Genomic DNA, 15341 nt, shown 5'->3' on the forward strand with positions numbered 1-15341 from the left:
ACACTAAAAAAAATACAGAGAAAAATCACTCACTTTTATTAAACTTTTAAACAGCTTTATTTTACAGTCGGCTCTATTCATCTTCCATGAAACCTTCGAACTCTTCATCCTCTGTATCGGAGTTCAATGTGAAACAGAAATTGTTTTGAGATCCCTTCAATATTCAGGGTTCATATATAAGGCACACCGGATTATAAGGCGCACTGCTGGTTTTTGATCAAATTTTAGGATTTTCAGTGCGCCTTATAGTCCGAAAAATACGGTATACACACACGCGCACACACTAAATTAAAACAAATTGAGCCGTCACTCAAACTCCATGAAGATACAGTTCTCCATACAAATGTAATCTAAGGTACCTTGATACCTGATATTTGTAGTCCATTTCTGAATTCTAATTCCCCCTGCCTTTAATTGCTTCCATGCTATTTCATGAAGTCTGCACAGAGCTTGAGGTCACATTGCAGTCATCCCCTGCACGGTAATTAACCTTTCATCTTTGGTGGCTGCTGGTCAAAAGTAAGAAATGTCTAAACAGATGCACTGTGCCTGTTATTATAGCACTGTGATCAATCATATGATTCAAGCATATAATCCCAGGAACTTTCCAGGAATAGTCTCTCTCATTAGGGACAATAAGAGCAATTTGAAATGCATTTTGCTTAAATTCTTGCAATGTATACTACTAAAATGCGCTAAAATCCTTGCTACGTATACTATACTAGATATTCAGCAACATTGGAGAGTCACTTGGCTTGCAGACAAGGGAGGAAATGATATGTTTATGGTCACCAGTGTTCCCAACAAGTGATGTATTCATGACTCAGGAAGATTTTAGAGCCACAAAATAAAAAAAAAATTGGTCTTTTTGAGTGTTGTGGTTTTGAATGAGAACATTATGCACAAAAAACATCTGTTCCTTGAACTGGTTTGAACGACGCCATAAGAGTTGTGGTGTTTGCAGGACTGATCAGAACCTGGAAGCATCTTTCAAAAAAGTTTAAACTTTCATTTGAAATGTCAAGACGTCATTGGCATCGGGTTTTTACCAAGCGCAGAGTAGTTTATCCACACTTGTCAGATCACCCAAATATGACAAAACGCCACATGACTAGTCGGTTCTGGTGATCTCATTGAGAGCACTACAGGTGAACCGTGTCTTGTGTCCTAAGAAGGGAAGGAAACTGAGCATCAGGGATCACTGCCAAATCTAATGTAAGCAAACAACTCAGGCAACGGCCCTTTCAGTTTGCTTTAAAGATCTCCCGGAGAAATGGTTCAGATTTAAACATCCTAATGTGGTACAGAGACTGCTGGAGAAAAAACACTCGCTCATCACATCTCTGTGACATCACTGAACTGAGTCTGCTGACTTTTTCATCTTCTTAGTTTGCAAAACATTGGCAATTTTATTATGCAAATAAAAAAACGCTAATGCCATTCCGTCAAAAGGTATAATAAACGTCGTCAGCCCACTTTATTCTTCATAAAATCAGATCCTGTATTCCTGCATACTCAACTAGTCACAAATAAAAGCAACCCGGGGTTCCTTCCTTAGGTAAAGTGACAAAAAAGTAAACCTTGAAGTGAACGCTTTACTGACAAGTTTCTGACAAGGCACAATACACAACTGTAAACTGCTTGAGAAGATCACCTATTAAAAAGGCATTCTAGAGCTCCAGTCCAGGGACTGTGCCTAGGCTTAGATGATGTCATCAGTCAGCTGCAGGCAGGAGAAAGGATTTTCTCAGTCTCCTCTGACTCACTGATCAGAACGCAACACTGCAATGTGTCTGATGTGAATGTACTATATATATATATATATATATATATATATATATATATATATATATATATATATATATATATATATAGTAAAGCGCTGGGTTAATTGATGGCATTATACAAGTACCTGTAATAAAATAACAAAATCATGTAGCAAGTCATAAGGAGAGGGGCAGCACCAGGGTCTGGTCTGTATCACATATTCATAAACAAGAACTGGACAGGTATCTGGGTGTTGCCTGAACAAAGATTGCACTGTTCTTCCAAAAAAAAAAAAAAAAAAGCACAATAGGGAAAGGCATGATCAGGGGGGAGGACTAATTGGTAATAAAATACCTGGGAGTATTACATTTAGCATGTATATATGATATATATTATCATAAAAAAATATATATATCTGATGACAGGTCCACCCTTAACATGAAAGGGGGACTTCCATTGCTGCTCTCCTTTTCCAAATTCACTTTGCCAGGATGTCTCTGGCTTTACAGCTTTAGAAATCACTAAACTGGAGCGAAAGTGTATAACATAGAATAGAGTAACAGAACTTTTGACCGGTGTCTTTTTCTGGCTACTGGATCAGCTATAAGTGTCTTGTGGGGGAGATTTCCCTTTACTTCCTGTACTGTAATGGGAGGAAACAAATTAATCTTTTAGGTGTTACCTGGAGGATATTCAGATGCTCTGTGCGCTGCATATCACAAAGAATTCCTTTTGTTTCTTTTTTAAATATTTTTCAACCTTTTTCTCATTTTAATGCTGCTGATCTCCTCCAGTCACTTCCTGTCTACAGTCTTTCCAGTGCACATCATTGCTCTGGACCGGCTTCCTGATAGTGACAATGGACCATATTGGCTTAAAGTGGTTCTAAAGCCTCAATGTTTTTTACCTTAATGCATTCTATGCATTAAGGTAAAAAACCTTCTGTACTGCAGAAGCCCCCCCAGCCCCCTGTTATTCTTACCTGAGCCGATCCAGGGATGTGCACAAGAGCAGGGGCAATGGCTGCTGTCAATCAAATGCCGTGGTGGGGATTGAGTCTCCCGGTCAGTGTCAGACGCAGACTTAAGCATGTACAGGTGCCCCCAGGGAAAATAGCTTTCCCTGAAGTACTTGCCAAAGTAGAGGAGCCTGGAGCCCCTGCGGGGGACGCCAGAAAATGAGGATTGGGCGGCTCTGTGCAAAACCATTGCACAGAACAGGTAAAGTATAACATGCTTGTTTTTTTGGTTTTAAAAAAAAAAAAACCACGACTGTTTATAATCACTTTAAATCAATCAGTGTTGAAATGGTCACTTGTTTCCTTTATGGGTGCAGGTGACAATGCAGGATAGGAGACAGTAGTCACTCTATAATAGGAGATGCCTGCACAAGGTACTGCAAAGCAGAATCGCCAGGTATTTATTTAAAGTAGGCTGCGGATTCCAAAAGATTGAAAACTGCTTTTAAGATGACATTAAAATGTTAAAGCTTAATATATTAATGCTTGATAATGTCCGTTTAGACATACTTTAACCACTTTACCACCGGAGGATTTTCCTGCTAAAAGACCAGGGGTTATTTTGCGATTTTTTACTGCGTGACTTTAACGGACAATCGCGCGGTCGTGCGACGCTGTACCTAAACGAATTTCACGTCCTTTTTTTCCCCACAAACAGAGCTTTCTTTTGGTGGTATTTGATCACCTGTGCGATTTTTTGATCACGCGCTATAAACAAAAAAAGAGCGTAATTTTTGCAAAAACAACAATATTTTTCACTTTTTTTTATATGAAATTCCCCCCAAAAAAAATGTAAAAATCAAAATTTTTTTAAATTTTCGGCCAATTTGTTTTACGCTACCTATGTTTGGTAAAAAAAATCGCAAAAAGCGTATTTTGATTGGTTTGCGCAAAAGTTATCGCGTTTACTAACAAAGGGAAAGATTTTTGTCATTTTTGGTGTTTTTTTTTTTAACGAGTAATGGCGGCGATCTGCGATTTTTTTTGCGGTACTGCGACATTGCGGCGGACAGATCGGACCCTTGACTGACATTTTTGACACTTTTGGGGGTACCAGTGACATTACTGCAGTAATCAGTGCTATATATATGCACTGTTACTGCAAAAATGACACTGGCAGGGAAGGGGTTAACAGTATTGGACAGGGAGGGGTTAAGTGTGTCCTAGGGGCGTGATTCTAACTGTGCAGGGACAGGTCTACTAGTGTAAAAACAAAGATCAACAGTTCTACATAGTAGAACTGTTTGATCTTCATTTTTACACAGGGAGAACTGACAGGTGGCTTGTTTACACAAGCCGCTCTGTCTTTCTCCCGCTGTAGCGGCGATCGTAGTGTGACCGGCGGACATCGGGTCCGCCAGTCACACTCCCGCACTCCTCCGTGAACGAGCCGAGGCGGGCGCGCGCCTCGGCGGGCGCGCGCCCGCCCGCTATTGGCTCTGGAAGGAGTGACAGGCGAGCGACGTAGACCTACGTCACTCTGCCTGGCCGGGGCCGACTGCCGCAGTAAATATACTGTGCGCAGTCGGCAAGCGGTTAAAGCTGAACTCTGGAAAAATCCAAAAGGCTCCCCCTGCACTGATTGGTTAAATGCTTATTTCTGTCTATGGGGTAACAAACAGTTGTACTTGCCTTAGGCTGGCCATTCAGTATACAATTTTCGTGATCAATTTTCCTTTAGATTTACCTAAACCATATAATATGAGGCCAAACCTAATCAACTTTCAATTTGTATGGAATCAGGCCGGCTCTTGTACTACATGGTTGAAGGTAGATCGAAAGGAAATTGAACAAAAAAATTGTATTAGGGCCCTTTCACACGGGCGCTCCGTATGTCCGCAAATCATCCTATTTTTTTGCGGATGATTTACGGACATAATGTAAGTCAATGGCATTGCGGATGTCAGCGGAATACCATCCGCTGACATCCGATTTTCTTCCTTTCAGTTCTGTTCCGTTTTTTGGAATGGAACAGAACCCTATGTTTCCTCCATTCAAAAAATGGATAGGAAGCAAAATCGGATGTCAGCGGTGTCATCCGCAATGCCCATAGACTTACATTATGTCCGTATATCATCCGCAAACCGATGGGATGATATGTGGACATACGGAGCGGATGACACAAATGTCATCCCCTCCATGAAAAAAAAAAAAAAAAAGGACCGTAGCGGAGAATAAAAACGGATTGCCCGTGTGAAAGAGCCCATAGTGTATGGCCAGCCTAAGGCCCCTTTCACACGGACATTCTGATCAGGTCCACCTGTCAGTTTTTCAGGTGGACCTGATTGGAAGGTCTATGGAGCTTGTGTTGGTTTTCACCCACTTACCTCCAAGTTTGTCCAGGTCCAAAAAAAAAAAAATAAGACTGCATCCTTTTCAATTTTTTGTGGACTGGATGGACAGTAGCCTGATGTAAATGAACAGAGGAGTCTGTTTACACCCAGATGCCCATAGATCTGACTGCAGGTCTGCCTGTGTCTACTCTGCAGAAAGCGAACAGGCTCAGATGTAACATGCATCCCGTTCAGCACAGATCAGCGGTGGATTTGCTCACAGATCTCTTGTTGAGTGGCGCAGAAAGGGGCTTTATCCCTCATTCCTGCAGCCTTCCTCCTCTCCATGTGACCGATTCTCCAAACATGCGTCTGCTCTGCGTAATCGGGCACAGGCATTCGGATGTCATTACACAGCAAATAAAAATGCACAGGGCCCTTCCACAAAACTCGTGGCTGCTGGGGAACAGGGGATAAAAGGTATAAAATTGCAGTTTATGTTACCAACAGACAAAAAATAAGCATTAGACCTTTGATTTGCAAGGTCAACAGTAGATTTTTAACCTTTCACACATACTGTCCGTTTTTATCCCTCCATTGACGGATTAAAAATGGACATCAATGCATCTCTATGGAAAAATGGATGCTAATAAACGATCAACCATTTACATCCGTTTACATCCGTCATCATCCGTTTTTTGAAACTGATCAAAGCTCTATTTTTCTTCTTTTTTTAAAAAAAATGGATTGGATGAAAAATGGATGTAAACTGAGAAATTGTCAGTTTTTCATCCATTTTTGCATTGGTAATGGATGAAAAATAAAAAGATGAAATTCGGATGACCACTAATGAAAAATTGATGAATACTTCATCCATTTTGACATGACTGAACTGATAAAATGAATGGTCTGCATGTGTGAAAGGGGCATAAAGTTAACTAAAAGCAAAACTTTTTTTTTTAGTTTTGGATACAGCGGGGGGGTTTGTGGCGGGGTTAGAACACATCAGTTTTTATTGCTATCCTTGCCCCCGTTAAGGAGATTCATCCTTTCCATTTGTCCTGTTTAAAATTATTGAAAGCAAAAGAAAATCCAAAATTTTGGTTTGTCCCCAGAAAAGTAATAGAGGGCAAATCTCCCAACGGGGACACTAGTTCTAGTGACCTGGGGGTCCCCAAAGAATTTCCTTGATTTGCAGGGATGTCCTCTCATGACTTGTTTGGCTATGGGACAGGAAGTGAAGGGAAATCTCTGCAATTGGACACAGATGGCGAAAATAAAAAAAAAAAAAAAATTGACAGAGTTCTAATCCTCCCTTACTCTAACCAAAATGGAAAAAAAATTGCCTAAAGTTCTACTTTAATGTAACACTGTCCTAGTTGTAGAAGATGTACAATGGTCTTTTAGGCCCCTTTCACACTTGTGCGACCTAAAAGTCGCGCAGTTTTACCTGGACCTGAAGCAATGCCTATGTCTATGGACCTCAAAACGCATTAAAATCAGCCCAAAGTAGTACAGGGACTACTTTGAAGTTGTTGCAACTTGAAATCGCACAGATATGAACGGTACTCATTGGAAATCATGGAGTACAACTTTTCATGCTACTTTGCAGTCCCAAATCGCAGGACAAGTCGCACAAGTGTGGAAGGGGCCTTAAGGTCCCTTGCACTCAGGGCCGTCTAGCTGCTCTGTGTCTCTCTCTGCTTTTTAATGGGGAGAAACAGGTGCAGCGTTGCTCCCTGCAGCCTGTCAAAGTCTGTGGCTGAATGCTGTACCAAGGGTTACCCGCTTTTAGGGCCCCATATGTTGAGGCCCAAATGCACAGAATGCAGGTCTTCTTTGTACCAGGCATTTGACTTTCAACACATAGGGCCCTAAATGAGAGTACTGCTTGGTACAGCGTTCAGCCATGGTGCACCCATTCCTCCCCACTAAAATGCAGGAAGAGATGCACAGCAGCTACACGGCCCCATGTGGAAGGGACCCAAATATAACCTATCGCTCTGTGAACAACATACAATAATAATGCAGTAGTTGGATAGAACTCCATACATGCCAGCAGTTACATCAGAATGGGCAAAGCATTACCATTGAAGAACTACAACCCCCAGCATACCTCCAACAGCCGCTATGTGGCAGGACAATCTGGGACTTTAATTCTCTCAGCAGCCTGCGCCAAACACGCCACTTTCAGGCTAACTGGACCTTGAACGCTCTGCTCTTGCAGACTTGGAGAGGATCACAAGGGAATCGGCTCACATCTGCTACTACAAAGCTTTGTGCTGGAAATGTGCGCACCATCTGGTTTCCTTGCCACTGGGCCGACTCCTCCAAGTACATTTTACCAGACAAAATACGGAATTACAATCACACTTAGTAGGGCTTTGGATCCAGGGGTTTATGTATGATCCCAGCAGTTTGCGCTGGAACATTAACTCTGAGCTGTCTGGGCTAGAAGGTGACACAAAGATGGAAACATTCAAATGTAGATTACGGTTTGATCAAATGCTATTGCAGTGCATGTGTAGGAGTTCTTCTTTAATGCTGCACTGTAGGCCAGTATAGAAAACCCAAATTAATGCAGTTCTGTATTCACTGAGGCCAAGATCGCACACCATCCGGCACTCGCAAAGAAAAATGCTCTTTTGCTTCTAAGATGCATGGGGAGTGCCAATAATAATATTGGCATCCTCATACATTGGAAACTGCAGCATGGTTTCCAGTATTGAGAACTGCACAGTACTACGCGGTTCCCTGCGGCTGCGCTTTTGGAAAAGGTGCAGGGACCTTTTCCATGCGTTTTAAGGCGGTACAGCAGCCTATTCAAATGAAATGGCTGCTGGGACCAAGCAAACACAGGAAACCGCATAGATGTGATCCAGTCCTGATACAATATTAAATGTATTTTTTAAATACAAGCAAAATGATTTTGACTTGGTATCAGCCCCTGCAGTCCCCTAACAGCAGGGCTGGAGTGGGAGATGAAGAAAGCAGTACCAGGAGCCAAAAAATGAATGCGCTGAAAAGCAGCATGCTGATAGGAGGAGAGAGTAGAGAGAAGACCTCATCACTGTGCTGCTTCTCTTTTCACTGTTCAGTCACAGGCTAGTGTGGGTCCTAGATAACTTGGGCTCAGAGGAAGTTGACTGAATGATGCTGGCCATTACATTAACTACATTCATCTAGTGGCAGGAAAAAAAAAAAAAAACTACGGGGTCATCTCTGGATTAATCTTAAGTATAAGAGCCCATTCACACTAGCACAACTTGTGAGGCGACTTGTGTAGCCCCAGGTTGCTTGACATAACAAAAGCAATGTTAATCAATCAGTGCCGTCTTAATTGGCACTACTGAAGTCGCTCCGACTTCAGAAAAGGGTCCTGTACTACTTTGAGGCGACCTGTGATCCGACTGTCCCATATACTTCAATGGGAGTCGCCTCCTTATCTTAATTGACACGACTTGTTATCAGACTTTCCAGGAAGAAGAAAGAGATTAGCCAGGCATTCCCCACAGACAAAGTCGCCAAGTCTCTAGCCAAGTCTCTAGCCAAGTCTCTAGCCAAGTCTCTAGCCAAGTCTCTAGCCAAGTCTCTAGCCAAGTCTCTAGCCAAGTCTCTAGCCAAGTCTCTAGCCAAGTCTCTAGCCAAGTCTCTAGCCAAGTCTCTAGCCAAGTCTCTAGCCAAGTCTCTAGCCAAGTCTCTAGCCAAGTCTCTAGCCAAGTCTCTAGCCAAGTCTCTAGCCAAGTCTCTAGCCAAGTCTCTAGCCAAGTCTCTTCAAGTCACGGGGCGACTTTCTGGTCGTGGTAGTGTGAACCGGCTTTAATAAAAAAGGCAAAACTTTTTTTTGTTTGTTTTGATTTTGGATAGAGGGCAGTGGGATTAGGACAAGTCAGTTTTTTATTGCCGTCTGTGCCCCTGTTAGGGAGATTCACCACCGCTATATGTCCTGTTTACCATTATCATTAAAAGTGGACGTTAAAAAAAAAAAAAAAATTCGAATTTTGGGTTGGGACACTAGTTCTGGTGATCTGGGGGTCCACAAGAGATTGCCTTAATTTGTAGGGATTTCCTCTCACTTCCTGTTTTAAGTATGAAACAAGAAGTGAAGATAAATCTCTCCAATGGAACTGAGTGCAGAAATAAACTTAACTGGGGTTACAACTCTCCCTTAGTCCATCAAAAATGGGGGGTAAAAGAAAAAAAAAAAAGCTTTGTCTATTGTTCTACTTTAACATTGCACCACAGGATGGTTTGGTTAGATTTCCTTTAATTGGTTTTTAATTTCCATCTTCTGTTTGGCTGGCATTCTGCTTTAAAAATGTCTTTCCAGCCAAAACTCGTATTTTCCTATTTTTGGATTGAATAGGGATGGTATCAGGAGAAATTTCCTCTCAGTTCCTGTCCTGCTGATGCTTTGACAGGAAGGGAGGGGAACTCTCCGACAGCAACACTAACCGAAATCATTTTTTGGTTAACTGGAGTAGGGGGGAAGGCTAGAACCCTTATATAGTGTCCCTGTTGCAGATTTTCCTTGCTTCCTGTCTGGTGAAACCGTTGTTAGAGAGATTTACTCTCACTTCCTCTCCTAACAGATTCTCAGATCGCAGTAAAAACCTGGCAGGAGTTTTAACCCTTCCCCACTGTATCTAGTTTTTGACTTGACATACATTTTAACCCGTTAAAGACAGCAATTTGTTGATTACTACAATGCCCTTTGCAAAGAAAACGATAACCAAAGTCTCCTTTCACAGCTAGAAGCACGCAGCTGTGCATGCTCCTGGCCTTGAGACTGCACTGTCAATGACAGCTCACATTGTCCCCTAATGAACCAATCACCGTGGTCCCCAATCTTTTATCGCCATACCAATTAAAGCCCTGTGATCACAAGAGGTTTGTATTAAACAATCCTTGCAGCTGTCAGTGTATATCCTTCTCTGTGCACTTGCTGTGAACAGAGACAGAAATAAATTTTCCTTATAAAAGCCCATACAGGGTAAAAAAATAAAAAAAAACTTAACAAATACGTGATAAATACATTTTTTGTTGTTCTGGGTATGCACACATCAAAGTTCTCTGGTCATTAAGGTTAAAGATTTATTTTCCTGCCGTTAGGCTGGCCATAGATGGATAGAAAATCAAGCAAAATATTGAGCTGGTAGACCAATCATTCAGTTTTCACATGGTTAGTGCGCTTACTTCGACAGGCGATTTCCATTTCAAGATTGAATAAGAACCAACGTGCTGGAAATTATTTTTTTTTCGAAAAAAACTATTTAATAGGTGAACTGCGACTGATCAGTAGGGGTTATATAATAGAAGATTGGGAATTAGGGTTCCGTTATGGAAAACTTACATGAATTAGACAATAATTGTCTGGTACCACATCCTATATATTACCTTATCACAGAAAAAACTAACCCTAACCAAGAAAACTATTAGGACTTTAATGGTATTCAATGTAGATAAAAATATAAAATTGTATTATTACTAATTTAAAAACAATGTTTAAAATACCAAATGTGTATCATAGCCTTAATACATACATTTGCTATACTGTAGTATACAAACAATTAGAAAGCAACGAATACACCAGGCATCACTAAATGGCGGCCCGCGGTCCGTTTCCGGCCCCCCTCCTTCCCCCTCCCGGACCGCAGCTGTCTCGCCATTTATCAGCCTGCTCTCCTTTCAGCTGTGATGATTTCTTTGCAGAGCCGACAGCGTGAGGCAGGACAGCTCTGAAGGGAGGGCGGGAACTGCCCGAGGTAAACAGCCAGTGATTGGTTGCCAAGATGAATGGCAGTCTAAGCAACCAATCACCATCTTGCAGCTTCCTTCCTCCAGACCTGCTATGCCTCGAGTTCTCCTGGCTGTGTAAGGTAGGGGAGACATAATGTAGGAAGGGGGAGAGACACTGAGTACAGCAAAGAAGAGTACTCTAATGTGTGCGAGGGCTGAGGACTCTGATATATGTGTGTGGGGGCTGAGGACTCTGATATATGTGTGTGGGGGCTGAGGACTCTGATATATGTGTGTGGGGGCTGAGGACTCTGATATATGTGTGTGGGGGCTGAGGACTCTGATATATGTGTGTGGGGGCTGAGGACTCTGATATATGTGTGTGGGGGCTGAGGACTCTGATATGTGTGTGTGGGGGCTGAGGACTCTGATATGTGTGTGGGGGCTGAGGACTCTGATATATGTGTGTGGGGGCTGAGGACTCTGATATATGTGTGTGGGGGCTGAGGACTCTGATATATGTGTGTGGGGGCTGAGGACTCTGATATATGTGTGTGGGGGCTGAGGACTCTGATATATGTGTGTGGGGGCTGAGGACTCTGATATATGTGTGTGGGGGCTGAGGACTCTGATATATGTGTGTGGGGGCTGAGGACTCTGATATATGTGTGTGGGGGCTGAGGACTCTGATATATGTGTGTGGGGGCTGAGGACTCTGATATATGTGTGTGGGGGCTGAGGACTCTGATATATGTGTGTGGGGGCTGAGGACTCTGATATATGTGTGTGGGGGCTGAGGACTCTGATATATGTGTGTGGGGGCTGAGGACTCTGATATGTGTGTGTGGGGGCTGAGGACTCTGATATATGTGTGTGGGGGCTGAGGACTCTGATATATGTGTGTGGGGGCTGAGGACTCTGATATATGTGTGTGGGGGCTGAGGACTCTGATATATGTGTGTGGGGGCTGAGGACTCTGATATATGTGTGTGGGGGCTGAGGACTCTGATATATGTGTGTGGGGGCTGAGGACTCTGATATATGTGTGTGTGGGGCTGAGGACTCTGATATATGTGTGTGGGGGCTGAGGACTCTGATATATGTGTGTGGGGGCTGAGGACTCTGATATATGTGTGTGGGGGCTGAGGACTCTGATATATGTGTGTGGGGGCTGAGGACTCTGATATGTGTGTGTGGAGGCTGAGGACTCTGATATATGTGTGTGGGGGCTGAGGACTCTGATATATGTGTGTGGGGGCTGAGGACTCTGATATATGTGTGTGGGGGCTGAGGACTCTGATATATGTGTGTGGGGGCTGAGGACTCTGATATATGTGTGTGGGGGCTGAGGACTCTGATATATGTGTGTGGGGGCTGAGGACTCTGATATATGTGTGTGGGGGCTGAGGACTCTGATATATGTGTGTGTGGGGCTGAGGACTCTGATATATGTGTGTGTGGGGCTGAGGACTCTGATATATGTGTGTGTGGGGGCTGAGGACTCTGATATATGTGTGTGGGGGCTGAGGACTCTGATATATGTGTGTGGGGGCTGAGGACTCTGATATATGTGTGTGGGGGCTGAGGACTCTGATATATGTGTGTGGGGGCTGAGGACTCTGATATATGTGTGTGGGGGCTGAGGACTCTGATATGTGTGGGGGGCTGAGGACTCTGATATGTGTGGGGGGCTGAGGACTCTGATATGTGTGGGGGGCTGAGGACTCTGATATGTGTGGGGGGCTGAGGACTCTGATATGTGTGGGGGGCTGAGGACTCTGATATGTGTGGGGGGCTGAGGACTCTATGTGTGGGGGGCTGAGGACTCTATGTGTGGGGGGCTGAGGACTCTATGTGTGGGGGGCTGAGGACTCTATGTGTGGGGGCTGAGGACTCTGATGTGGGGGGAATGGGGGTTAAGGCTGAGTACTCTAATGTCGGGGGGGGGGGGGGTGAATACTGTAATGGGGAACTGAGGACAATGTGGGGGAGCTGAGTACTGTGATGAGGGGCTGAGGATAGTAATGTAGGGGAGTGGGGTTCTGTAATGAGGGGATAAGAAGGGTGTTGATGTTAAGGCGGTATGATAACACAAAGGGGATCTTGGTGAAGGGAAGGAAACTGTGATGTGCAGTGGACAATGTGGAATAGATGTAAGGATGGGATTGTGATATGGGGCTCAGTGTCACAGGTAGGTCAGCCCATTCATTTTAATGGGCTGCACTACCCATGAGAAATGCAGGAAAACAAGTCCCCGACCCTTTTTTTATATTGCGCAGTACCAAGCTGTGCTGAAGTGTGGCGTGTTCCTCTGCGGGCCGGGAACATGTGCAGTTTCACCTGCATTCCCCAGCTGCAGAGATGGGACCGCCTAGGAGAGGGTGCTGTAATGTAAAGGATCTGAATCAAATCACAAACATGATTCGGACCTCCGCTAGAAGAAGATTTTACTAAGCGGACCTCCATGAATTTTAATTCAGTACCCCTGGAATACACCATTCATTACATCAATTATGGGGATAACACCATTCAATGTTTGTACTATATAGCAGATTTATATGTATTATTTTAAACAATATGTTTTAATATTTGTAATATTAAAATCTGATATTTTATCTACATTGAATTGTGGCACCGTTAAAGTCCTAATAGTTTTCTTGGTTAGGGTTAGTTTTTTCTGTGATCAGTAGGGGTTGCAGTAAAAATCGATTGGGGGAAAAAAAAAAAAAAGGTTTATTGTTGAAAACAAAATCACAAATATTTCAGTTCCAAAGAATGGGCCATAGAATGTTCGAATGTTTCAATTTTATTTTGACTTTTCAAACATTTATCTACTCCTTTATGACCAACTTAAGGCAGGGCAGCCAAATCGTAACTTTGTAGCTATAACTTGAGATCTGTAATTTTTCCTATTTTCTTTCTAAAGCCTTAAGTATCCACTGTCCACATTTTGGCTGCGGTCATTGGTGTAGTTTTATTGAAGTGGAATGTTGTGTCTGGTTGCCCAGTCATATGAAGCAAAAGACTGATCCCCACAGCAGTCAACTCTACACCAATGTGATATTTCTGAAACAAAATATGACAAAAAAGGTAGTTGCAAATTAAAAAAAAAAAAAAATAAATCTGTATAATCCTGCTTTTATTCTTTTTGCAATGCTGAAGAACAAAAAAAAAAAAAAAAAGTTTAATAATGTTAAATAAAATAGAAATAAAAAAAAAAAAAAGTGAGGACGGGGATGAAGGAGTTAAACACCCTGCACATACACATACATCCTGATCATTTCAATCCTCCTCATTTCTAACCCCTCTACATCTCCATAAGGCCTCCTCTTCTCCCTAACCCTTCTATTGGTTTCACTAGATGGACTTTGGCATCTTTTTTTTAACCTAAGGGCTCATGTACACTACAGTGAGTTTAGAAGCTGCTGCGGTTGGGAGGGGGGGGGGGGTTCAACCTCCCCCTTCTGAAAGCGAAATAATACTTTCTCCGCTGGCTGCAAAAACGCAGCGTAATTTTGCCGCAGTCAACAGTCTGAAAACATGAAGCCTAACTATATAATCCACCTCTTGTTTACAGGCAAATGGCATTGGCAGTGATCAGCTCACTGGATTTCTGGCAGGGTCAACAGGAAATTCTTGCACTTGCATGTAAACAGATGTAACAGAACACATAAAATGGTTTATTTAACAGACCAAAAGGGAACAAATAAAAGAATTAAGCTTTACATCCACTAAAAGAGCCTCACGTGTACCTTAAAATGAATACTTGTTTATAAAAGTTTAGTGTTTCAGCATTTTACATTCTGTTTTTTTTTTTTTCCCTTCAATTACATTTTATGGGATAGATATCTCTATTGACTTCTGAAAATGCCAACTTCCTAGCTGTTCCTCTGATTTTAATACTCTGAGCCACTGACTTGGAACAGGTATGCAGACTGGTAAAGTCGGATTAAAAATCAGAAATTCTGATCTGCATCCTTGTTCTGGGTTGGTGACTTTGTGGACCATTACAGTGTGATGGGTTACTACACCTTTCACATTCATGCTGTCCACTTAAAAAAAAATCCTTCTATTGTATTTTGTCCCAATTTCCACCCAAACTTTCAAACACCACTTCAGACTCACCGATGGCTTGTGCCAGAGCAATGACAACTTCCTGGCAGGTAGTGGCCTCGGTCACCCCGCACACGATGCGCTGGACTCCATCCACCCACACTTTGAGCTCCATGCTGAGGCTCCGAGGGGTCACACTGGTGTCACTCTCTTCCAATGTCACGTCATGTTCAGCGCTCTACAGACCGGAAGAGGACACTCTGCAAATATAAATAAATACAGATTAGTTTCAGCCATGTCAGACTGTTTAGAACATTTCTCTTCATGAAAATAAAGATGTCATTAGAACAGAGGGATCCAATGTGACGGAGTGAGACGTGACCATCCACTGCTGGTTTTATGGCAGAAAGGCCACCGTGGGGAGGAGAGGAGAGGCCGGCTGTGAGTCATGTATTTATTTTATTGGGGAATAAAAGAATTTAAAAGGCCAT

At 42.9% G+C, this 15341-nt stretch overlaps 1 protein-coding gene across 1 annotated transcript in view; it reads right to left on the reverse strand.

Annotated features, from left to right (window-relative positions):
* RASSF8 (Ras association domain family member 8) overlaps window positions 1–15124 on the reverse strand; it is a 41913-nt gene extending 26789 nt beyond the window's left edge. Inside the window, exon 1 of the mRNA XM_082253390.1 lies at window positions 14923–15124. Within this exon, the coding sequence (XP_082109516.1) occupies window positions 14923–15025 (103 nt within the window). The 5' untranslated portion in view covers window positions 15026–15124. The remainder of the gene's footprint in view (window positions 1–14922) is intronic.
* Between the last annotated feature and the right edge of the window lie 217 nt (window positions 15125–15341).

This window comes from Pelophylax lessonae (assembly GCF_965119305.1).
Source record: "Pelophylax lessonae genome assembly, chromosome: 4".
In the NCBI taxonomy this organism is placed as follows: domain Eukaryota; kingdom Metazoa; phylum Chordata; class Amphibia; order Anura; family Ranidae; genus Pelophylax; species Pelophylax lessonae.